The following is a 26,364-nucleotide window of genomic DNA, read 5'->3' as shown; positions in this document are numbered from 1 at the left end:
GCTGTCATGTCCAGCAGTGTCCCTGTCCCTGTCCTGGCTGTGTCCAGTGTCCAGCTGTGTTGTGTCCAGCAGTGTCCTTGTCCCTGTCCAGTGTCCAGCTGTGTCCCTGTCCCGTGTCCAGCTGTGTTGTGTCCAGCTGTGTCCCTGTCCCGTGTCCAGTGTCCAGCTGTGTCCCTGTCCCGTGTCCAGCTGTGTTGTGTCCAGCTGTGTCCCTGTCCCGTGTCCAGTGTCCAGCTGTGTCCCTGTCCCGTGTCCAGTGTCCAGCTGTGTCCCCATCCCTGTGCCTGTCCTGTCCCTGCCCAGTGTCCCTGTCCCTGTCCAGTGTCCGGCCATGTCCCTGTCCCTGCTCTGGGATCTGTCCCTGTTGTGTCCAGCTGTGTCCCTGTCCCTGTCCTGGAACTGTCCCTGTCTCAGTGTCTGGCTGTGTCCAGCAGTGTCCAGCAGTGTCCTGCTGTCTGGCTGTGTCCAGTGTCCAGCAGTGTCCCAGCACTGTCCCAGTCCAGGGATCTGTCCCTGTCCCAGCACCGTCCTGGCTGTATCCCTGGACTGTCCCTGTCCTTTTCCCTGCCCCAGGTGTGTCCCTGCCCCAGGTGTGTCCCTGTCCCAGGTGTGTCCCTGTCCCCATCCCTGTCCCTGCCCCAGGTGTGTCCCTGCCCCAGGTGTGTCCCTGTCCCAGGTGTGTCCCTGTCCCCATCCCTGTCCCTGCCCCAGGTGTGTCCCTGTCCCAGGTGTGTCCCTGCCCCATCCCTGTCCCTGTCTCAGGTATGTCCCTGTTCCTGTCCCTGTCCCAGGTGTGTCCCTGTCCCAGGTGTGTCCCTCCCCCAGGTGTGTCCCTGTCCCTGTCCCAGGTGTGTCCCTGTCCCGGGTGTGTCTCTGTTCCTGTCCCCATTCCTGCCCCAGGTGTGTCCCCGTCCCTGTCCCAGGTGTGTCTCTGTCCCAGGTGTGTCCCCATTCCTGTCCCAGGTATGTCCCTGTCCCTGTCCCAGGTGTGTCCCTGCCCCAGGTGTGTCCCTGTCCCAGGTATGTCCCCGTCCCTGTCCCAGGTGTGTCCCTGTCCCCGTCCCTGTCCCAGGTGTGTCCCTGTCCCCATCCCCATTCCTGTCCCAGGTGTGTCCCCGTCCCTGTTCCTGTCCCAGGTGTGTCCCTGTCCCTGTCCCTGTCCCAGGTGTGTCCCTGTCCCTGTCCCAGGTGTGTCCCTGTCCCTGTCCCCATTCCTGTCCCAGGTGTGTCCCTGTCCCCACTCCTGTCCCAGGTGTGACCCCAACCCGGGATCCAACGGTGTCCCAGATCCAGCTGTGCCCTGGGATTGTCCCTGTGCCAGGTGTGTCCCCATCCTTGTCCCTTCTTCCTGTCCCAGATGTGTCCCCATCCCTGTGCCAGGTGTGTCCCCGTCCCTGGTCCCTGTCCCCATCCTGGGATCCATCCCTGTCCCTGTCCCAGATATGTCCCCATCCCTGTCCCAGGTGTGTCCCCATCCCTGGTCCTTGTCCCAGGTGTGTCCCTGTCCCTGTCCCAGGTGTGTCCCTGTCCCAGGTGTGTCCCCATCCTTGTCCCTGTCCCCATCCTGAGATCCAACCCTGTCCCTGTCCCTGTCCCTGTCCCAGGTGTGTCCCTGTCCCAGGTGTGTCCCTGTCCCTGTCCCAGGTGTGTCCCCATCCTTGTCCCTGTCCCCATCCTGAGATCCAACCCTGTCCCTGTCCCTGTCCCTGTCCCAGGTGTGTCCCTGTCCCAGGTGTGTCCCCATCCTTGTCCCTGTCCCCATCCTGGGATCCATCCCTGTCCCTTGTCCCTGTCCCTGTCCCTGTCCCTGTCCCCTCTGTCCCTGTCCTGGGATCTCTCCATGTGTGGGATCAGCCTGGCCAGGGCTGTCCCTTGGTGTCCCCTGGGTGTCTCTTGGAGCCTTTTGGGTGTCTCTCAGTGTCCCTGTGGGTCCCCCATGGCCCTCGGTGTCCCCTGGATGTCCCTCGGTGTCCCCTGAATGTCCCTCGGGTGTCCCCTGGCTGTCCCTTAGGTGTCACACTTGTCCCTCAGTGTCCCCTCAGTGTCCTTGGTGTCCCTCAGTGTCCCCTGGTGTCCCCAAAGTGCCACAGGGACCCGAGACGTCCCCCAGGTGCCACAGGACCTGCAGGTGTCCCATTGTCCCCTGGCCTGTCCCCAGTGTCCCTGTGGGTCCCTGGGTGTCACCTTAGCTGTCCCCTGGGTGTCACGGTGCCGTCGGTGCCACCTCACTCTCGCTGTCGCTGCTGTCCCCAATGTCCCCTGGGTGTCACGGTGCCGTCGGTGCCACCTCACTCTCGCTGTCACTGCTGTCCCCGGTGTCCCCGGTGTCCCCTGGGTGTCACGGTGCTGTCGGTGCCACCTCGGTCTTGCTGTCCCCAATGTCCCCAATGTCCCCAGTGTGTCACGGTGCCGTCGGTGCCACCTCGGGCTCACTGTCACTGCTGTCCCCAGTGTCCCCAATGTCCCCTGGGTGTCACGGTGCCGTCGGTGCCACCTCGGGCTCGCTGTCGCTGCCGTCCCCGGTGTCCCCAATGTCCCCTGGGTGTCACGGTGCCGTCGGTGCCACCTCGGGCTTGCTGTCGCTGCTGTCCCCAATGTCCCCAATGTCCCCTGGGTGTCACGGTGCCGTCGGTGCCACCTCACTCTCGCTGTCGCTGCTGTCCCCAATGTCCCCTGGGTGTCACGGTGCCGTCGGTGCCACCTCAGGCTTGCTGTCACTGCTGTCCCCGGTGTCCCCGGTGTCCCCTGGGTGTCACGGTGCTGTCGGTGCCACCTCGGTCTTGCTGTCCCCAATGTCCCCAATGTCCCCAGTGTGTCACGGTGCCGTCGGTGCCACCTCGGGCTCGCTGTCGCTGCTGTCCCCAGTGTCCCCTGGGTGTCACGGTGCCGTCGGTGCCCCCTCGGTCTCGCTGTCACTGCTGTCCCCGGTGTCCCCAATGTCCCCTGTGTGTCACGGTGCTGTCGGTGTCACCTCGGTCTTGCTGTCCCCAATGTCCCCAGTGTCCCCTGGGTGTCACAGTGCCGTCGGTGCCCCCTCGGTCTCGCTGTCACTGCTGTCCCCAGTGTCCCCGGTGTCCCCTGGGTGTCACGGTGCCGTCGGTGCCACCTCGGGCTCGCTGTCACTGCTGTCCCCGGTGTCCCCAATGTCCCCGGTGTCCCCTGGGTGTCACGGTGCTGTCGGTGCCACCTCGGTCTTGCTGTCCCCAATGTTCCCAATGTCCCCTGGGTGTCACGGTGCCGTCGGTGCCCCCTCGGGCTCGCTGTCGCTGCTGTCCCCGGTGTCCCCAATGTCCCCTGGGTGTCACGGTGCCGTCGGTGCCACCTCACTCTTGCTGTCACTGCTGTCCCCGGTGTCCCCAATGTCCCCGGTGTCCCCTGGGTGTCACGGTGCCGTCAGTGCCACCTCGGGCTCGCTGTCGCTGCTGTCCCCGGTGTCCCCGGTGTCCCCTGGGTGTCACGGTGCCGTCGGTGCCACCTCGGGCTCGCTGTCGCTGCTGTCCCCGGTGTCCCCGGTGTCCCCCGGGGTCAGGGCGAAGGGCGGCGGTGGCAGCTCCTCGTCCGAGGAGCCCAGCGAGTCCTCGTCCCCCAGGGGCGTCCCCAGGGCCACCGCGCCGAAGGACAGCGGCCCCCGCAGCAGCCGGATCTGCGACAGGGACAGGGACAGAGAGGGGACAGCGGGGACAGGGACAGGGACAGGGGACAGGGACAGGCATGGGAAAGGACAGGGGACAGTGGGGACAGTGGGGACAGGGACAGGCATGGGAAAGGACAGGGGACAGCGAGGGACAAGAGGGGACAGCAGGGACAAGAGGGGACAGCAGGGACAAGGGATAGAGAGAGGACAGGGGACAGTGAGGTGACAGGGGACAGTGGGGACAAGGATTAGCAGGGGACAGCCAGGGGACAGCAGTGGAGACAGAGAGGGGACAGCAGGGGACAGTGGGGGGACAGGGGACAGTGGGGACAGGGAGGGGACAGCAGGGACAGGGGACAGTGGGGGGACAGGGGACAGAGGGGACAACAGGGGACAGCAGGGACAGGGAGGGGACAGCAGGGACAGGGGACAGTGGGGACAGTGGGGGGACAGGGGACAGAGGGGACAGGGAGGGGACAGCAGGGACGGGGATAGAGAGGGGACACAGAGGGGAGGGGACAAGGGACAGGGAGCGGACAGCGAGGGGACAAGGACGGGAATGGGGACGGGGACAGGGACAGGAGGGGACAGGGACAGGAAGGGACAGGACAGGGGACAGGAGGGGACAAAGGCCAACAGAGAAGGGCAGGAGGGAGGACACAGGGGGAACACGCAGTCACCAGCTGTCCCCAGGCCGTGTGGCACCGAGGGACACGGCTGGTGGCACTGAGGGGACATCGCCAGTGGCACTGGCAATGCCACCAGTGGCACTGAGGGGACATGTCCAGTGGCACTGAGGGGACATCGCCAGTGGCGCTGGCAATGCCACCAGTGCCACTGAGGGGACATCGCTGGTGGCACTGAGGGGACATCGCCAGTGGCGCTGGCAATGCCACCGGTGGCACTGAGGGGACATGTCCGGTGGCACTGAGGGGACATGTCCGGTGGCACCTGGAGATGTCACCAGAGGCACTGGGGCCAGACTGGAGGGGTCCCCCAGGATCTGTGGGTGCCACATGGGTGTCCCCCCATGTCCCTGGCCCCCAGTGTCCCCAGTGATGTCCCCAACCTCCCCAACATCCCAGATGTCCCCAATGTCCCCACTGGTGTCCCCAGTGTCCCCAAATGTCCCCAGTGTCCCACCTCGGCCTTGAGCTGCCGGATGTGGCCCTGCAGGTGCCGGATGTACTGTGCCCCCAATGTCCCCAATATCCCTGATGTCCCCAATGTCCCCAATGCCCCCAATGTCCCCAATGTCCCCAGTGATGTCCCCACTGGTGTCCCCAGTGTCCCCAAATGTCCCCAGTGTCCCACCTCGGCCTTGAGCTGCCGGATGTGGCCCTGCAGGTGCCGGATGTACTGCGCCCCCAATGTCCCCAATATCCCTGATGTCCCCAATGTCCCCAATGCCCCCAATGTCCCCAATGTCCCCAGTGATGTCCCCAGTGTCCCCAGTGTCCCCATTGGTGTCCCCAGTGTCCCCAAATGTCCCCAATGTCCCACCTCGGCCTTGAGCTGCCGGATGTGGCCCTGCAGGTGCCGGATGTACTGCGCCCCCCGTGTCCCCAATGTCCCCCATGTCCCCAATGTCCCCAGTGTCCCCAACATCCCAGATGTCCCCAGTGATGTCCCCAGTGTCCCCAGATGTCCCCAGATGTCCCCAGTGTCCCACCTCGGCCTTGAGCTGCCGGATGTGGCCCTGCAGGTGCCGGATGTACTGCGCCGTGTCCGTGTGCTCCAGCTGCCCCTGCAGCCGCCCCTCCTCACGCTGGGGACGGTAAAGGGACACCGAGGGGACACCGAGGGGACACCGAGGGGACACTGAGGGGACACGGCGGCCACCTGGCCCCTCCTGCGTCCCCCATGTCCCCTCCATATCCCCACGTCCTTCATGTCCACCCCCGTGTCCCCCAACTCCTCCATGTCCCCTCCATGTCCCCACCATCCCCATGTCCCACCCATGTCCCCTCCGTGACCCCACCATCCCCATGTCCCCACACTCCTCTGTGTCCCCATGTCCCCACGTCCCACCCATGTCCCCTCCGTGTCCCCACCATCCCCGTGTCCCCACACTCCTCTGTGTCCCCATGTCCTACCCATGTCCCCTCCATGTCCCCACCATCCCCATGTCCCCACACTCCTCTGTGTCCCCATGTCCCCCATGTCCTACCCATGACCCCACCATCCCCATGTCCCCACACTCCTCTGTGTCCCCGTGTCCCACCCATGTGTCCCCCCGTCCCCTCCACATCCCTGTAGCCCCCATACCCTCCAGGCCCCCCATGTCCCACTCATGTCCCCGTGTCCCCTCCATGTCCCCATGTCCTTCATGTCCCCGTGTCCCCCAACTCCTCCATGTCCCCTCCATGTCCCCCATGTCCCACCCATGTCCCAACCATCCCCATGTCCCCACATTCCTCTGTGTCCCCATGTCCCCATATCCCACCCGTGTCCCCCTGTCCCCTCCACGTCCCTGTATCCCCCATCCCCTCCAGGCCCCCCATGTCCCACTCATGTCCCCGTGTCCCCTCCATGTCCCCATGTCCTCCATGTCCCCATGTCCCACCCATGTCCCCTCCGTGACCCCACCATCCCCATGTCCCCACACTCCTCTGTGTCCCCTTGTCCCCATGTCCCACCCATGTCCCCCTGTCCCCTCCACATCCCTGTATCCCCCATCCCCTCCAGGCCCCCCATGTCCCCCCCATGTCCCACCCATGTCCCACCCATGTCCCCTCCATGTCCCCATGTCCTTCATGTCCCCACCATGTCCCGGTGTCCCCCAACCCCTCCATGTCCCCTCCCTGTCCCCTCCATGTCCCCCAAGTCCCCTTGTCCCCTCCATGTCCCCACATGTCCGCACATCCCTGTGTCCCCTATCCCCTCCATGTCCCTCATGTCCCCATGTCCCACTCGTGTCCCCATGTCCCTGATGTCCCCAGTGTCCCCAAGGTTCCCCATCCCCTCCATGTCCCCAATGTCCCCCATGTCCGCCTGATGTCCCCGATGTCCCCAATGTCCCAATGTCCCCAGTGTCCCCCATCCCCTTCGTGTCTCTGATGTCCCCGCTGTCCCCAATGTCCCTGATGTCCCCATACCCCCGTGTCCCTCATGCCCCCGTGTCTCCTCCATATCCCCACTGTCCCCAATGTCCCTGATGTCCCCATGTCCCTTATGTCCCCCGTGTCCCCAATGTCCCCAATGTCTCTGATGTCCCCATGTCCCTTATGTCCCCACTGTCCCCACTGTCCCCAATGTCCCCAGTGTCCCAATGTCTGCATTGTCCCTGCTGTCCCCAATGTCCCCAGATATCCCCATGTCCCTTATGTCCCCAGTGTCCCCGCTGTCCCCAATGTCCCCATGTCCCTTATGTCCCCAGTGTCCCGCTCTCCCCAATGTCCCCAGCGTCCCAATGTCTGCATTGTCCCCGCTGTCCCCAATGTCCCCTGATGTCCCCATATCCCCCCAGCGTCCCCAATGTCCCCACGTCCCTCACATCCCCCAATGTCCCCATGTCCCCACATCCCCCCATGTCCCCATTGTCCCCAACGTCCTCCCGATGTCCCCTCGGTGTCCCCGTACCTGGATCTCCAGCTCGGCCACGCGCTGCCTCATCTCGGCCAGGGCGGCCATGCTGTCGGCCTCGCGCAGCCGCACGGCCATCACCTCCTCCTTGCTCTGGGGACAGCGTGGGGACACCATGGGGACACCATGGGGACACCCGGGGACAGCTCTGCCACCCCCAGGGACAGCCCTGCCACCGTGGGGAGGCCATCACCTCCTCCTTGCTCTGGGGACAGCGTGGGGACACCATGGGGACACCCACAGGGACACCCACAGGGACACCACAGGGACAGCCCTGCCACCGTGGGGAGGCCATCACCTCCTCCTTGCTCTGGGGACAGCGTGGGGACACCATGGGGACACCCACAGGGACACCCGGGGACAGCCCCTGGGGACAGCCCTGCCACGGTGGGGAGGCCATCACCTCCTCCCTGCTCTGGGGACAGCGTGGGGACATCATGGGGACAGCCCTGCCACCCCCAGGGACACCCGGGGACAGCGCTGTCACCGTGGGGATAGCCCTGCCCCTCCCAGGGACACCCCGGGGACACTATGGGGACACCCCCAGGGACATCATGGGGACAGCCCTGTCACCCCCAGGGACACCCGGGGACAGCCCTGTCACCGTAGGGAGGCCATCACCTCCTCCTTGCTCTGGGGACAGCGTGGGAACAGCGTGGGGACAGCCCTGCCACCGGGGACAGCGTGGGGACACGCGGGGACACCCACAGGACAGCCCTGCCACCCGCAGGGACACTGCGGGGACACCCCAGAGACACTGCGGGGACACCCAGGGACAGCCCCGGGACAGCTCTGCCACCGTGGGGACACACCCAGGGACACCGTGGGGACGGACACCCAGGGACAGCCCCGGGACAGCTCTGCCACCGTGGGGACACCCCCAGGGTCACCGTGGGGACACCCTGGGACACCGTGGGGACACCCAGGGACAGCCCCGGGACAGCTCTGTCATCGGGGACACTGCAGGGACACCCCAGGGACAGCCCTGCCACCACTCGGGACACCACAACGACACCCAGGGACACCCCAGGGACATTCGGGGACACTCAGGGACATTGCGGGGACACCCCAGGGACATTGCGGGGTCACTCAGGGACAGCCCTGGGACAGCCCTGCCACCGTGGGGACACCCCCAGGGTCACCGTGGGGACACCCCCAGGGTCACCGTGGGGACACCCAGGGACAGCCCTGGGACAGCCCTGCCACCACTCGGGACACCACAACGACACCCAGGGACACCCCAGGGACATTTGGGGACACTCAGGGACAGTGGGGACATCCCCGTGCGCATCCCAAAGGTCCCCAAGTGTCCCCAGTGTCCCAAACACCCCCAATGTCCCCAGTATGCCTGATGTCCCCGGTGTCCCTGCTGTCCCCAGTGTCCCCAACAGCCCCGATGTCCCCGATGGTGTTCCCAATGTCCCCAATGTCCCCAATGTCCCCAGTACGCTCAATGTCCCAAATGTCCCAATGTCCCAATGTCCCAAATGTCCCCAGTGTCCCCACCTTGCACTGTGCCTCGGCGTGTTTGTGGTGTCCCCAATGTCCCCAATGATGTCCCCAGTGTCCCCAATGTCCCCAATGTCCCCACCTTGCACTGCGCCTTGGCATGTTTGCGGTGTCCCCAGTGTCCCCAGTGCTCTCAATGTCCCCAATGTCCCCACCTTGCACTGTGCCTCGCCGTGTTTGCGGTGTCCCCAGTGTCCCCAGTGATGTCCCCAGTGTCCCCAATGTCCCCATTGCTGTCCCCAGTCATTGTCCCCACCTTGCACTGCGCCTCCGCGTGTTTCCGGTGTCCCCAATGTCCCCAATCATTGTCCCCAGTGTCCCCAATGATGTCCCCGATCATTGTCCCCACCTTGCACTGCGCCTCCGCGTGTTTCTGGTGTCCCCAGTGTCCCCAATGCTGTCCCCAATGTCCCCAATCATTGTCCCCACCTTCCACTGCGCCTCTGCGTGTTTCCGGTGTCCCCATTGTCCCCAGTGTCCCCATTGCTGTCCCCAGTGTCCCCGATGTCCCCAGTGCTGTCCCCACCTTGCACTGCGCCTCCGCGTGTTTCCGGTGTCCCCAGTGTCCCCAGTGCTGTCCCCAATGTCCCCAATCATTGTCCCCAGTGTCCCCAATGTCCCCGATCATTGTCCCCACCTTGCACTGCGCCTCCGCGTGTTTCCGGTGTCCCCAGTGTCCCCAGTGATGTCCCCAGTGCTGTCCCCAATGTCCCCAATGTCCCCAGTGTCCCCAGTGCTGTCCCCACCTTGCACTGCGCCTCCGCGTGTTTCCGGTGTCCCCAGTGATGTCCCCAATCATTGTCCCCAATGTCCCCATTGTCCCCAATGTCCCCAATGCTGTCCCCAGTGTCCCCAATCATTGTCCCCAGTGTCCCCAGTGCTCCCAATCATTGTCCCCAATGTCCCCAATGTCCCTGATCATTGTCCCCACCTTGCACTGCGCCTCCGCGTGTTTCCGGTGTCCCCAGTGTCCCCATTTTCCCCAATGTCCCCAATGTCCCCAATGTCCCCAGTGTCCCCATTGTCCCCAGTCACTGTCCCCACCTTGCACTGCGCCTCCGCGTGTTTCCGGTGTCCCCAGTGTCCCCAATGCTGTCCCCAATCATTGTCCCCAGTGTCCCCAATGTCCCCGATCACTGTCCCCACCTTGCACTGCGCCTCCGCGTGTTTCCGGTGTCCCCAGTGTCCCCATTGCTGTCCCCAATGTCCCCAATCATTGTCCCCACCTTCCACTGCGCCTCTGCGTGTTTCCGGTGTCCCCATTGTCCCCAGTGTCCCCATTGCTGTCCCCAGTGTCCCCGATGTCCCCAGTGCTGTCCCCACCTTGCACTGCGCCTCCGCGTGTTTCCGGTGTCCCCAATGATGTCCCCAATGTCCCCAGTGTCCCCAATGATGTCCCCAGTGATGTCCCCAATGTCCCCAGTGTCCCCAATGATGTCCCCAGTGTCCCCAGTCACTGTCCCCACCTTGCACTGCGCCTCCGCGTGTTTCCGGTGTCCCCAATCATTGTCCCCAATGTCCCCAGTGTCCCCAGTGCTGTCCCCACCTTGCACTGCGCCTCCGCGTGTTTCCGGTGTCCCCAATGTCCCCAATCATTGTCCCCAGTGTCCCCAATGATGTCCCCAATGATGTCCCCAGTCACTGTCCCCACCTTGCACTGCGCCTCCGCGTGTTTCCGGTGTCCCCATTTTCCCCAATGTCCCCAGTGTCCCCAATGATGTCCCCAGTGTCCCCAGTGCTGTCCCCAGTGTCCCCATTGTCCCCAGTGTCCCCACCTTGCACTGCGCCTCCGCGTGTTTCCGGTGTCCCCAATCACTGTCCCCAATGTCCCCAATGTCCCCAATGTCCCCATTGTCCCCAATCATTGTCCCCACCTTGCACTGCGCCTCCGCGTGTTTCCGGTGGCTCTCGCTCAGCTGCGCCTGCAGCCCCTGGCTCTGGGCGGCCGCGGCGCGGAGCTGCTCCCGCAGCCCGGCACAGGCCTGCTCGGCACGGCCCAGCACCGACCGCTGGATACGGCCCTGGAACACAGATTAACCCGGGACTGAACCGGGATAAACCTGGGATTGATCTGGGATTGACCCGGGATTAACCTGGGATAAACCCAGCCCTGCTCCCACAGCCCGGCACAGGCCTGCTCGGCACGGCCCAGCACCGACCGCTGGATACGGCCCTGGAACAGAGAGTAACCCGGGATAAACCTGGGATTGATCTGGGATTGATCTGGGATAGACCCGGCACCAACCCAGCCCTGCTCCCGCAGCCCGGCACAGGCCTGCTCGGCACGGCCCAGCACCGACCGCTGGATACGGCCCTGAAACCGGGATAGAACCGGGATAAACCTGGGATTGATCCGGGATAAACCCGGGATTAACCTGCGATAAACCCAGCCCTGCTCCCGCAGCCCGGCACAGGTCTGCTCGGCACGGCCCAGCACCGACCGCTGGATACGGCCCTGGAACCGGGATAGAACCGGGATAAACCTGGGATAAACCTGGGATTGATCCTGGGATAGACCCGGCACCAACCCAGCCCTGCTCCCGCAGCCCGGCACAGGCCTGCTCGGCACGGCCCAGCACCGACCGCTGGATACGGCCCTGAAACCGGGATCGAACCGGGATTAACCCGGGATAAACCTGGGATTGATCTGGGATTAACTGGGATAGACCCGGCACCAACCCAGCCCTGCTCCCGCAGCCCGGCACGGCCCAGCACCGACCACTGGATCCAACCCTAAACCAGGATAAACCGGGGATTAACCCGGGATAAACCTGGGATTAACCCGGGATAAACCTGGGACAGACCTGGGATAGACCCAGGATTAATTTGGGATTAACCGGCATAAACCCGGGATTAAACTGGATAAACCTGGGATGAATCCATCAAAATCCTGGGATAAACAGAAAGTTAATCTGGGATTAACCTGGGATAAACCCGGGACAAACCCTGGTCCCTGCTCTCCCAGTGCTCCCAGTTCAGTTCCCAGTCCCTCCCAGTCCATCCCAGTTTGGTACCTGTGTCCCACCTGTGTCTCACCTGTGTCCCACCTGTGTCTCACCCGTGTCTCACCCGTGTCTCACCTGTGTCCCACCCGTGTCCCACCCGTGTCTCACCCGTGTCTCACCTGTGTCTCACCCGTGTCCCACCCGTGTCCCACCCGTGTCCCACCCGTGTCTCACCTGTGTCTCACCTGTGTCCCACCCGTGTCCCACCCGTGTCCCACCCGTGTCCCACCCCTGTCTCACCTGTGTCCCACCTGTGTCCCACCCGTGTCTCACCCGTGTCTCACCTGTGTCTCACCCGTGTCCCACCCGTGTCCCACCCGTGTCCCACCCGTGTCTCACCTGTGTCTCACCTGTGTCCCACCCGTGTCCCACCCGTGTCCCACCTGTGTCCCACCTGTGTCTCATCTGTGTCCCACCTGTGTCTCACCCGTGTCCCACCCGTGTCCCACCCGTGTCCCACCCCTGTCTCACCTGTGTCCCACCTGTGTCTCATCTGTGTCCCACCCCTGTCTCACCTGTGTCCCACCCGTGTCCCACCCGTGTCCCACCCGTGTCTCACCTGTGTCTCACCTGTGTCCCACCCGTGTCCCACCCGTGTCCCACCCGTGTCCCACCTGTGTCCCACCTGTGTCCCACCCGTGTCCCACCTGTCCCACCCGTGTCCCACCCGTGTCCCACCCGTGTCCCACCTGTGTCCCACCTGTGTCTCATCTGTGTCCCACCTGTGTCTCACCCGTGTCCCACCTGTGTCCCACCTGTGTCCCACCCGTGTCCCACCTGTGTCCCACCCGTGTCTCACCTGTGTCCCACCTGTGTCTCACCCGTGTCCCACCTGTGTCCCACCTGTCCCACCCGTGTCCCACCTGTGTCTCACCTGTGTCCCACCCGTGTCCCACCTGTGTCCCATCTGTGTCCCACCTGTGTCCCACCTGTGTCCCACCCGTGTCCCACCCGTGTCCCACCCGTGTGTCACCTGTGTCTCACCTGTGTCCCACCTGTGTCCCACCTGTGTCCCACCTGTGTCCCATCTGTGTCCCACCTGTGTCCCACCTGTGTCCCACCTGTGTCTCACCCGTGTCCCACCCGTGTCCCACCCGTGTCCCACCTGTGTCTCACCTGTGTCCCACCTGTGTCCCACCTGTGTCTCACCTGTGTCTCCAGGTGCATCACCCTCTGTCCCAGTCCCTCCCAGTCCACATCAGTTTGTCCCAGTCTATCCCAGTCCATCCCAGTTTGTCCCAGTCCATCCCAGTCCATCCCAGTCCCTCACCTGTGTCTCCAGGTGCAGCACCCGCTGTCCCAGCGCCCTCAGCTCCATTCCCAGTTTGTCCCAGTCCATCCCAGTTTGTCCCAGTCCCTCCCAGTCCCTCCCAGTCCATCCCAGTTTGTCCCAGTCCCTCACCTGTGTCTCCAGGTGCAGCACGCGCTGTCCCAGTCCCTCCCAGTCCCTCCCAGTCCGTCCCAGTTTGGTACCTGTGTCTCACCTGTGTCTCCAGGTGCAGCACGCGCTGTCCCAGTCCCTCCCAGTCCCTCCCAGTCTGTCCCAGTTTGGTACCTGTGTCTCACCTGTGTCCCACCTGTGTCCCACCTGTGTCTCCAGGTGCAGCACCCACTGTCTCAGCGCCCTCAGCTCCATTCCCAGTTTGTCCCAGTCCCTCCCAGTCCATCCCAGTCCGTCCCAGTTTGGTACCTGTGTCTCCAGGTGCAGCACGCGCTGTCCCAGCGCCCTCAGCCCCATTCCCAGTCCGTCCCAGTCCATCCCAGTCCATCCCAGTCCCTCCCAGTTTGTCCCAGTCTGTCCCAGTCCATCCCAGTTTGGTACCTGTGTCTCACCTGTGTCTCCAGGTGCAGCACGCGCTGTCCCAGCGCCCTCAGCCCCATTCCCAGTTTGTCCCAGTGCATCCCAGTTTGTCCCAGTCCATCCCAGTCCCTCACCTGTGTCTCCAGGTGCAGCACGCGCTGTCTCAGCGCCCTCAGCTCCATTCCCAGTTTGTCCCAGTCCCTCCCAGTCCATCCCAGTCTGTCCCAGTTTGGTACCTGTGTCTCACCTGTGTCTCCAGGTGCAGCACGCGCTGTCTCAGCGCCCTCAGCTCCGCCTGGGCCTGGCTCTCGCGGAGCTGCACCCCCAGCACGGCCTCGTGCAGCACCCGCGGCTCCTGCCAGCGGCCCCCGCACACCTGGGGGGGACAGCGACACCTGGTCAGGTGTGGGGACACCCTGGGACACAGGGACACACCTGGGGACACACCTGGTCAGGTACGGGGACACCTGGGGACACCCTGGGGACACCTGACCAGGCCTCGTGCAGCGCCCGCGGCTCCTGCCAGCGGCCCCCGCACACCTGGGGGGGACAGGGACAGACAGGGACACGCCTGGTCAGGTACGGGGACACCTGGGGACACTCTGGGACACACCTGGTCAGGTATGGGGACACCCTGGGACACCTGGGGACACCCTGGGACACCTGGGGACACCTGGCCAGGTATGGGGACACCTGGGGACACCCTGGGGACACCTGACCAGGCCTCGTGCAGCGCCCGCGGCTCCTGCCAGCGGCCCCCGCACACCTGGGGGCACAGGGACACCTGGTCAGGTATGGGGACACGTGGGGACACCTGGGGACACACCTGGGGACACACCTGGCCAGGTATGGGGACACCTGGGGACACAGGGACACACCTGGCCAGGTATGGGGACACCTGGGGACACAGGGACACACCTGGTCAGCTATGGGGACACCTGGTCAGGTATGGGGACACCTGGGGGACACCCTGGGACACACCTGGGGACACCTGGCCAGGTATGGGGACACCTGGGGACACCCGGGGACACCTGGGGACACCCTGGGACACACCTGGGGACACCTGGGGACACCTGGGGACACACCTGGGGACACCTGGTCAGGTATGGGGACACTTGGGACACACCTGGGGACAGACAGGGACAGCTGGGACACCTGCCACGTGTCCCTAATGTCCCCATGTCTCACTTGCCAGGTGTCCCCATGTCCCCAGTGTCACTCAGGTGTCCCCCATGTCCCCGATGTCCCCAGTGTCCCCAGTGTCACTCAGGAGTCCCCATGTCTCACCTGCCAGGTGTCCCCTATGTCCCCAATGTCCCCAATGTCCCCTCTGTCCCTGCTGCCCCGTCTCACCTGTCAGGTGTCCCCGATGTCCCCAGTGTCCCCCGTGTCCCTGTGTCTCACCTGCCAGGTGTCCCCGATGTCCCCGATGTCCCCCATGTCCCCGATCTCACCTGCCAGGTGTCCCCGATGTCCCCGATGTCCCTGATGTCCCCGTCTCACCTGCCAGGTGTCCCCGATGTCCCCCGTGTCCCTTCTCACCTGCCAGGTGTCCCCGATGTCCCTCAGGTGTCCCCCATGTCCCCAATATCCCCCGTGTCCCTGTTTCACCTGCCAGGTGTCCCCAATATCCCCTCTGTCCCCAATGTCCCCCGTGTCCCTGTCTCACCTGCCAGGTGTCCCCGATGTCCCCGATGTCCCCGATGTCCCCTGTCTCACCTGCCAGGTGTCCCCGATGTCCCCGATGTCCCCGATGTCCCCGATGTCCCTCAGCGCCAGCTCCTGCAGCTCCTCCTGCAGCCGAACCACGCTGGAGTCGTCCGGGAGCAGCGGCTGCCGCTGGGGACAGGGACAGACGGACATCAGGGACAGGGACAGAGGGACATCAGGGACAGAGGGACAGAGGGACAGGGACAGACGGACATCAGGGACAGGGACAGACGGACATCAGGGACAGGGACAGAGGGACAGGGACAGGGACAGACGGACATCAGGGACAGAAGGACAGCAGGGACAGAGGGACAGACGGACAGAGGGACAGCAGGGACAGGGACAGAGGGACAGAGGGACAGGGACAGACGGACATCAGGGACAGAGGGACAGGGACAGAGGGACAGGGACAGAGGGACAGGGGGACAGCAGGGACAGGGGGACAGCAGGGACAGAGGGACAGGGACAGGGACAGCAGGGACAGGGACAGGGACAGAGGGACAGGGACAGCAGGGAAAGAGGGACAGCAGGGACAGAGGGACAGGGACAGAGGGACAGAGGGACAAGGACACAGGGACAGAGGGACAAGGACACAGGGACAGAGGGACAGGGACAGCAGGGACAGCAGGGACAGAGGGGACAGAGGGGACACAGGGGACACAGGGGACAGGGACATCAGGGGACAGAGACAGCAGGGACAGGGACAGAAGGACAGAGGGACAGAGGGGACATCAGGGACAGGGACAGAGGGACATCAGGGGGGACAGCAGGGACAGAGGGACACAGGGGACAAGGGACATCAGGGACAGGGGACATCGGGGACATCAGGGACAGGGACAGCAGGGACAGCAGGGGACAAGGACAGGGACATCAGGAGGAACAGCAGGGGACACAGGGACACTGGCAGGGCATGGGGACATCAGTGGGGACACATGAGGACAGCAGGGGGACAGACAGACAGAGGGACCTTCACAGGCCACCTGTGACAGCTCCTGTCCCCAGGGCCACCCACGGGACCCTCCCTGTCCCCAAGGCCACCCATGGGACCCTCCCTGTCCCCTCCCTGTCCCCAAGGCCCCTCCCTGTCCCCAAGGCCACCCATGGGACCCTCCCTGTCCCCAATGCCACCCCAGTGTCACCTTCTCCATGTCCAGGACTTTGTCCTGCATCTCCTTGAGGGCTCCCAGGGTTTCGCTCTCGCGCAGCCGCGACCGCTCCAGCTCCGTCTCCAGGTGTGCCACGAACTCCTCGCTCAGCCGCGGGTTACCCTGTGTGACAAATGTCACCAAATGTCCCCAATGTCACCTCCCCAATGTCACCAACCTGCCACGAACTCCTCGCTCAGCCGCGGGTTACCCTGTGTGACAAATGTCCCCAAATGTCACCAAATGTCACCAAATGTCACCTCAACATTGTCCCTGACTGCCACGAACTCCTCGCTCAGCCGCGGGTTACCCTGTGTGACAAATGTCCCCAAATGTCACCAAATGTCACCAGTGTCACCTCCCCAGTGTCCCCTCTCAGCCAGGAACTCCTTGCTCAGCCGCGGGTTACCCTGTGTCCCCAGTGTCACCAATGTCCCCAAATGTCACCAAATGTCACCAGTGTCACCTCCCCAGTGTCCCCAGCCTGCCACAAACTCCTCGCTCAGCCGCGGGTTACCCTGTGTCACCAATGTCCCCAAATGTCACCAAATGTCCCCAAATGTCACCAGTGTCACCTCCCCAGTGTCCACCACGAACTCCTCGCTCAGCCGCGGGTTACCCTGTGTGACAAATGTCACCAAATGTCACCAAGTGTCACCTCCCCAGTGTCCTCTCTCAGCCACGAACTCCTCGCTCAGCCGGGGATTACCCTGTCACCAATGTCACCAAATGTCACCAAATGTCCCCAAATGTCACCAGTGTCACCTCCCCAGTGTCCCTGACTGCCATGAACTCCTCACTCAGCCGGGGGTTACCCTGTGTCACCAAATGTCACCAAATGTCACCAATGTCACCAAATGTCACCTCCCACCTGCCATGAGCTGCTCCAAGAGATGGGGGTTACCCTGTCCCCAAATGTCCCCAACGTCACCAAGTGTCACCTCTCACCTGCCACCAAAACCTCGTTCATGCAGGAGTTACCTGTGCCACCAAATGCCACCAAATGCCACCTGCAGTGCTGTCACTGGGGCAGTGACACACAGAGGTGACACACAGGGGATACAGTGACACACAGTGACACACAGGTGACAGTGACACAGTGCTACACAGGTGACAGTGACACACACAGTGACACACAGTGACACAGAGTGACACACAGTGACAGTGACACACAGTGACACAGTGACACAGTGACACACACAGTGACACACAGTGACACACAGTGACAGTGACACACAGTGACACAGTGACACAGTGACACACAGTGACACAGTGACACACAGTGACACACAGAGTGACACAGAGTGACACACAGTGACAGTGACACACAGTGACACACAGGGACAGTGACACACACAGTGACACACAGTGACACACAGTGACACAGTGACATGCACAGTGACACACAGTGACACACACAGGGACAGTGACACACAGTGACACACACAGGGACAGTGACACACAGTGACACACAGTGACACACAGGTGATACAATGACACACACAGTGACACACAGTGACAGTGACACTGAGATGACACAGGTGACAATGACACACCTGTAACTCCCGTATCGTGCTCTGTGCCCGTCTCAGGCTCTCTGTGGCCGAGCTGCAGCGCTGCCTCACCAGCACAGTGACACACAGTGACAGTGACACACAGGGACACACAGGGACACACAGTGACACTCAGGTGACACACAGTGACACACAGTGACAGTGACACACAGGGACACACAGTGACACACAGTGACACTCAGGTGACACACAGTGACACACAGTGACACACACAGGTGACAATGACACTGAGGTGACACAGGTGACACACACAGTGACACACAGTGACACACAGTGACATACAGTGACACACACAGTGACTGTGACACACAGTGACACACAGTGACACACAGGTGACAATGACACTGAGGTGACACAGGTGACACACCTGTAACTCCCTGATTGTGCTCTGTGCTCTCCTCAGGCTCTCGGTGGCCGAGCTGCAGCGCTGCCTCACCAGGGCAGTGACACACAGTGACACAGTGACACAGTGACACACAGTGACAGTGACACACAGTGACAGTGACACACACAGTGACACACAGTGACACAGTGACACAGTGACACACAGTGACACACACAGTGACACACAGTGACACACAGTGACAGTGACACAGTGACACAGTGACACACAGTGACACACACAGTGACACACAGTGACACACAGTGACAGTGACACAGTGACACACAGTGACACACAGTGACAGTGACACACACAGTGACACACAGTGACACACAGTGACAGTGACACACAGTGACACACAGTGACACACAGTGACACAGTGACACACACAGGTGACACACACAGTGACACACAGTGACACACACAGTGACACACAGTGACACACAGTGACACACACAGTGACACACAGTGACACACAGTGACAGTGACACACAGTGACACACAGTGACACACAGTGACACAGTGACACACACAGGTGACACACACAGTGACACACAGTGACACACACAGTGACACACAGTGACACACAGGTGACAGTGACACACAGTGACACACAGTGACACACACAGTGACACACAGTGACACACACAGTGACACTCAGGTGACAGTGACACACAGTGACAGTGACACACAGTGACACACAGTGACACACACAGTGACACACACAGTGACACACAGTGACACTCAGGTGACAGTGACACACAGTGACACACAGTGACAGTGACACACAGTGACACTCAGGTGACAGTGACACACCTGCAGCTCCCTGATGGTGCTCTGTGCCTGTCTCAGGCTCTCGGTGGCCGAGCTGCAGCGCTGGCACCAGGCAGTGACACAGTGACAGTGACACACAGGGACACACAGGGGATACAGTGACACACAGTGACACACACAGGTGACAATGACACACACAATGACACACACAGGTGACAGTGACACTCAGGTGACAGTGACACACCTGCAGCTCCCTGATGGTGCTCTGTGCTCTCCTCAGGCTCTCGGTGGCCGAGCTGCAGCGCTGCCTCACCAGGGCAGTGACACACAGTGACACACAGTGACACACAGTGACACACAGGGACACACAGTGACACACACAGTGACACACATTGACACACAGTGACACACAGTGACAGTGACACACACAGGTGACAGTGACACACAGTGACACACAGTGACACACAGTGACACACAGTGACACACACAGGTGACAATGACACACCTGTAACTCCCGTATCGTGCTCTGTGCTCTCCTGAGGCTCTCGGTGGCCGAGCTGCAGCGCTGCCTCACCAGCGCAGTGACACACAGTGACAGTGACACAATGACACACAGTGACACACACAGTGACACAGAGTGACACACACAGTGACACAGTGACACACAGTGACACACAGTGACACACACAGTGACACAGAGTGACACACACAGTGACACAGTGACACACAGTGACACACAGTGACACACACAGTGACACACACAGTGACACAATGACACACAGTGACACACAGTGACAGTGACACAATGACACACAGTGACACACACAGTGACACAGTGACACACAGTGACACACAGTGACACACACAGTGACACACAGTGACACACAGTGACACACAGTGACACACACAGTGACACAGAGTGACACACAGTGACACACAGTGACACACAGTGACACACACAGGTGACAATGACACTGAGGTGACACAGGTGACACACCTGTAGCTCCCTGATGGTGCTCTGTGCTCTCCTGAGGCTCTCTGTGGCCGAGCTGCAGCGCTGCCTCACCAGCACAGTGACACACAGTGACACACAGTGACACAGTGACAGTGACACACAGTGACACACAGGGGATACAGTGACACACAGTGACACACACAGGTGACAATGACACACACAGTGACACACAGGTGACAATGACACTCAGGTGACAGTGACACACCTGTAACTCCCTGATGGTGCTCTGTGCTCTCCTCAGGCTCTCTGTGGCCGAGCTGCAGCGCTGCCTCACCAGGGCAGTGACACACAGTGACACACAGTGACACAGTGACACACAGTGACAGTGACACACAGTGACACACAGTGACACACAGTGACAGTGACACACAGTGACACACAGTGACACACAGTGACAGTGACACAGTCACACACAGTGACACACAGTGACACACAGTGACACACCTGTAACTCCCGTATCGTGCTCTGTGCCCGCCTCAGGCTCTCTGTGGCCGAGCTGCAGCGCTGCCTCACCAGCGCCAGCTCCCGCCGGATGACGTCGTTCTCCTCGGCCTCCTGCGCCCGCGTCACCTGGCCCTGGGGACAGTGGGGACATTGGGGACACTGGGGACAGTGGGGACAGTGGAGACATTGGGGACATTGGGGACACCTTGGGGACACTGGGGACATTGGGGACAGTGGGGACACCTTGGGGATAGCAGGGACAGTGTCACCTGGCCCTGGGGACATTGGGACATTGGGGACAGTGGGGACAGTGGGGACAGTGGGGACAGCAGGGACAGTGTCATCTGGCCCTGGGGACCATGGAGACATTGGGGACATCTTGGGGACCCTGGGGACAGTGGGGACAATGGGGACACCTTGGGGACAGTGGGGACAGTGTCACCTAGCCCTGGGGACAGTGGGGACAGTGGGGACACCTTGGGGATAGCAGGGACATTGTCACCTGGCCCTGGGGACCATGGGGACATTGGGGACAGTGGGGACAGTGGGGACAGTGTCACCTGGCCCTGGGGACATTGAGGACATTGGGTACATCTTGGGGACATTGGCGACAGTGTCACCTGGCCCTGGGGACAGTGGGGACAGTGGGGACATCTTGGGGACACCATGGGGACCCTGGGGACAGTGGGGACAATGGGGACACCTTGGGGACATTGGGGACAGTGTCACCTGGCCCTGGGGACAGTGGGGACAGTGGGGACATTGAGGACATTGGGGACAATGGGGACAGTGGGGACAATGGGGACAGTGTGACCTGGCCCTGGGGACAATGGGGACATTGGGGACATTGGGGACGGTGTCACCTGGCCCTGGGGACATTGGGGACAGTGTCCCCTCCAGGGCTGTTTGTCCCCTCCCCCACCCCAAATTCCACCCCAACTCCTCCAATCGCTGCTTTCCACCCCAAATCCCAAAAATCCCAAATTCCCCCCCAAAACTGCCTCAAAATTTCCCCAAAATACCCCAAAATTCCAAATTCCCCCCAAATCCCCCAATCCCCCAAAATTTCCCCCGAATTCACCAGAATTCCCCCAAAATTCCCCCAAATTTCCACAAACTACCCTAAAATTCAAAATAATCTCTCAAAATTCTCCAAATTCCCCAAATTTTCCTAAAATTCCATCAAAGTTGCCCCAAATACCCCAAAATTTGAAATTCCCCCCGAAAAATCAAAATCCTCCCAAAATTCCCCAAAATTTCCCCCCAAAATTCCATCCAAATCCCCAAAAATTCCCCCAAAATTCCCCAACACTCAAAATCCTCCCAAAATTCCCTCAAAATCCCCCCAAAATTCCCTCAAAATCCTCCAAAATTTATCAAAATCTCCCTGAATTCCCCCAATTCCCCAAATTCCCCCCAGGATGCGCAGGAGCCTCCAGAGAAGCGGAAAAAAAGGTGGAAAAAAAAGGCAGAAAAAGGAAAATCCCCGCAAAAGTGGGGCTGGGGAGGGGAGGGAGGAAAATGGGGAAAATTGGGGGAAAAAATGGGAAAATCAGGAAATTGAGAGAATAAATCGGGAAAATAAATCAGGAAAATCAGAGAGGAAAATTGGGAAAATAAAAGTGGAAAAGAAACTGGGAAAAGAAACCGGGAAAATTGGGGAAGAAAATCGGGAAAATAAATTGGGAAAATAAATCAGTAAAATCAGGGGAAAATTCAGAAATTTGGGAAAATAAATTGGGGACAAGATCAGGAAAATTTAGGAAAATAAATCAGGAAAATAAATTAGGAAAATCTTGGGAAATCTTGGGAAAAATCTCAGGCAAATCTCAGGAAAAACAGGGAAATAAATTGGGAAAATCAGGGAAATTGGGGAAAAATCGGGAAAATAAATCAGGAAAATATCAGGGAAAATATTGGGAAAATCAATCAGGAAAATCAGGGAAATAAAAACTGGGAATATTGGGAAAATCAATGGGGAAAATTGGGGAAGAATTGGGAAAATCAGGGAAAAAATCAGAAATTCGGGAAAATAAATTGGGAAAAAGTGGGGAAAATTGGGGGAAAAGATCAGGAAAATTGGGAAAATAAATATGCAAAATAAATAGGGAAAAAATTGGGAAAAATCAGGGAAATTGGGGGAAAAATCGGGAAAATAAATCAGGAAAATTGGGGAGGAAAATCAGGAAAATATCAGGGAAAATATTGGGAAAATCAATCAGGAAAATCGGGGAAATAAACTGGGAATATTGGGAAAAACAATTGGGAAAACTGGGGAAGAATTGGGAAAATCAGGGAAAAAATCAGAAATTCGGGAAAATAAATTGGGGAAAAGTGGGGAAAATTGGGTGAAAAGATCAGGAAAATTGGGAAAATAAATCAGGAAAATTGGGGGAAAATAAATCAGGAAAATTGGGGGAAAAATCAGGAAAATTGGGAAAATAAATCAGGAAAATATCAGGAAAGTATCGGGAAAATCGATTGGGAAAATATTGGGAAAGTATTGGCAAAGGAAATCAGGAAAATTGGGGGAAAAATCAGGAAAATTGGGAAAATAAATCAGGAAAATATCAGGAAAATTGGGAAAGTACCTGGATTACCGGGAAAATGTTGGGAAAATTGGGGAAATAAATCAGGAAAGTATTGGGGGAAAAAATCGGGAAAATCAATTGGGAAAATCGGGAAAATCAATTGGGAAAATATTGGGAAAGTATTGGCAAAGGAAATCAGGAAAATTGGGGGAAAATAAATCAGGGAAATTGCGGGAAAAATCAGGAAAATTGGGGGAAAAATCAGGAAAATTGGGAAAATAAATCAGGAAAATTGGGAAAATCAGGAAAATTGGGAAAATAAATCAGGAAAATTGGGAAAATAAATCAGGAAAATTGGGGGAAAATCAGGAAAATTGGGAAAATAAATCAGGAAAATTGGGGGAAAATCAGGAAAATCGACTGGGAAAATAAATCAGGAAAATTGGGGGAAAAATCAGGAAAATTGGGGGAAAAATCAGGAAAATTGGGGGAAAATAAATCGGGAAAATTGGGGGGAAAATAAATCAGGAAAATTGGGGGGAAAATAAATCAGGAAAATTGGGGGAAAAATCAGGAAAATTGGGAAAATAAATCAGGAAAATTGGGGGGAAAATCAGGAAAATTGGGGGAAAAATCAGGAAAATTGGGAAAATAAATCAGGAAAATTTCAGGAAAGTATTGGGAAAATCAATTGGGAAAATCGGGAAAATCAATTGGGAAAATATTGGGAAAGTATTGGCAAAGGAAATCAGGAAAATTGGGGGAAAATAAATCAGGGAAATTGCGGGAAAAATCAGGAAAATTGGGAAAATAGATCAGGAAAATTGGGGGAAAATAAATCAGGAAAATTGGGGGAAAAATCAGGAAAATTGGGGGAAAAATCAGGAAAATTGGGAAAATAGATCAGGAAAATTGGGGGAAAAATCAGGAAAATTTGGGGGGAAAAATCAGGAAAATTGGGAAAATAGATCAGGAAAATTGGGGGGAAAATCAGGAAAATTGGGAAAATAAATCAAGAAAATTGGGGGAAAAATCAGGAAAATTGGGGGAAAAATCAGGAAAATTGGGAAAATAAATCAGGAAAATTGGGGGAAAAATCAGGAAAATTTGGGGGGAAATAAATCAGGAAAATTGGGGGAAAAATCAGGAAAATTGGGGGAAAATCAGGAAAATTGGGGGAAAAATAAATCAGGAAAATTGGGGGAAAAAAATCAGGAAAATTGGGGGAAAAATCAGGAAAATTGGGGGAAAATCAGGAAAATTGGGGGAAAAATAAATCAGGAAAATTGGGGGAAAAAAATCAGGAAAATCAGGAAAATTGGGAAAATAAATCAGGAAAATTTCAGGAAAGTATCGGGAAAATCGATTGGGAAAATCGGGGGAATGAACGGGGAAACCGGAGAGGAAAATCCACGGGAAGGTCGGGACGGGATCGTCGCCACAGCCGTACCTGGATCAGGCGATCGGCCAGGGCCGCGCTCTCCTGGGGACGGACAGACAGACAGACACGGGTCAGGGATGGGGACAGACAGACAGACACGGGTCAGGGATGGGGACAGACAGACAGACAGACACGGGTCAGGGACAGGGACAGACAGACAGACACGGGTCAGGGATGGGGACAGACAGACAGACACGGGTCAGGGACAGGGACAGGGACAGACAGACAGACACGGGTCAGGGACGGGGACAGACAGACAGACACGGGTCAGGGACAGGGACAGGGACAGACAGACAGACACGGGTCAGGGACGGGGACAGACAGACAGACACGGGTCAGGGACAGGGACAGGGACAGACAGACAGACACGGGTCAGGGACGGGGACAGACAGACAGACACGGGTCAGGGACAGGGACAGACAGACAGAAACGGGTCAGGGATGGGGACAGACAGACACGGGTCAGGGACGGGGACAGACAGACAGACACGGGTCAGGGACAGGGACAGACAGACAGACAGACACGGGTCAGGGACAGGGACAGACAGACAGACACGGGTCAGGGACAGGGATGGGGACAGACAGACACGGGTCAGGGATGGGGACAGACAGACAGACAGACACGGGTCAGGGATGGGGACAGACAGACAGACAGACACGGGTCAGGGACAGGGACAGACAGACAGACAGACACGGGTCAGGGACAGGGACAGACAGACAGACAGACACGGGTCAGGGACGGGGACAGACAGACAGACACGGGTCAGGGACAGGGACAGACAGACAGACAGACACGGGTCAGGGACAGGGACAGACAGACAGACAGACACGGGTCAGGGACAGGGATGGGGACAGACAGACACGGGTCAGGGATGGGGACAGGGACAGGGATGGGGACAGACAGACACGGGTCAGGGATGGGGACAGACAGACAGACAGACACGGGTCAGGGATGGGGACAGACAGACAGACAGACAGACACGGGTCAGGGACAGGGACAGGGACAGACAGACAGACACGGGTCAGGGACAGGGACAGACAGACAGACAGACACGGGTCAGGGATGGGGACAGAGTGACAGGGACAGGGACAGACAGACACGGGTCAGGGACGGGGACAGGGACAGAGTGACAGGAAGAGAGGGGACAGGGACAGTGACAGGGACAGGGACACAGTGACAGTGACACAGTGACAGTGACAGTGACACAGTGACAGTGACAGTGACACAGTGACAGTGACACAATGACACAGTGACAGTGACAGTGACACAGTGACAGTGACACAGTGACAGTGACAGTGACAGTGACAGTGACAGTGACACAGTGACAGTGACAATGACACAGTGACAGTGACAGTGACACAGTGACAGTGACACAGTGACACAGTGACAGTGACAGTGACAGTGACAGTGACAGTGACACAGTGACACAGTGACAGTGACACAGTGACACAGTGACAATGACACAGTGACAGTGACAGTGACAGTGACAGTGACAGTGACACAGTGACAGTGACAGTGACAGTGACACAGTGACAGTGACACAATGACACAGTGACAGTGACAGTGACACAGTGACAGTGACAGTGACAGTGACACAGTGACAGTGACACAATGACACAGTGACAGTGACAGTGACACAGTGACACAGTGACAATGACACAGTGACAGTGACAGTGACACAGTGACAGTGACAGTGACAGTGACACAGTGACAGTGACACAGTGACACAGTGACACTGACAGTGACAGTGACAGTGACAGTGACACAGTGACACAGTGCCAGCCCCAGCCCCGCCCCCCCGGCACTCCCTGCAT

General features: G+C 59.1%; 1 protein-coding gene across 1 annotated transcript in view; it reads right to left on the bottom strand.

The window, feature by feature from the left end:
* Window positions 1-3,371: 3,371 nt before the first annotated feature.
* The window catches only part of EVI5L (ecotropic viral integration site 5 like), a 50,033-nt gene continuing 27,040 nt past the window's right edge, over window positions 3,372-26,364 (bottom strand). The window contains exons 12-20 of the mRNA XM_058042597.1: window positions 24,560-24,592; window positions 20,579-20,710; window positions 16,384-16,512; window positions 15,254-15,373; window positions 13,782-13,910; window positions 10,603-10,749; window positions 7,217-7,312; window positions 5,307-5,402; window positions 3,372-3,643 (exon numbers count right to left, since the gene is read on the bottom strand). Coding sequence (XP_057898580.1) covers window positions 3,455-3,643; window positions 5,307-5,402; window positions 7,217-7,312; window positions 10,603-10,749; window positions 13,782-13,910; window positions 15,254-15,373; window positions 16,384-16,512; window positions 20,579-20,710; window positions 24,560-24,592 — 1,071 coding nt within the window. The 3' untranslated portion in view covers window positions 3,372-3,454. The remainder of the gene's footprint in view (window positions 3,644-5,306; window positions 5,403-7,216; window positions 7,313-10,602; window positions 10,750-13,781; window positions 13,911-15,253; window positions 15,374-16,383; window positions 16,513-20,578; window positions 20,711-24,559; window positions 24,593-26,364) is intronic.

The sequence above is a fragment of the Melospiza georgiana genome, chromosome 32 (genome assembly GCF_028018845.1).
Source record: "Melospiza georgiana isolate bMelGeo1 chromosome 32, bMelGeo1.pri, whole genome shotgun sequence".
Taxonomy (NCBI): domain Eukaryota; kingdom Metazoa; phylum Chordata; class Aves; order Passeriformes; family Passerellidae; genus Melospiza; species Melospiza georgiana.
This window is presented reverse-complemented; position numbering and strand designations above follow the sequence as displayed.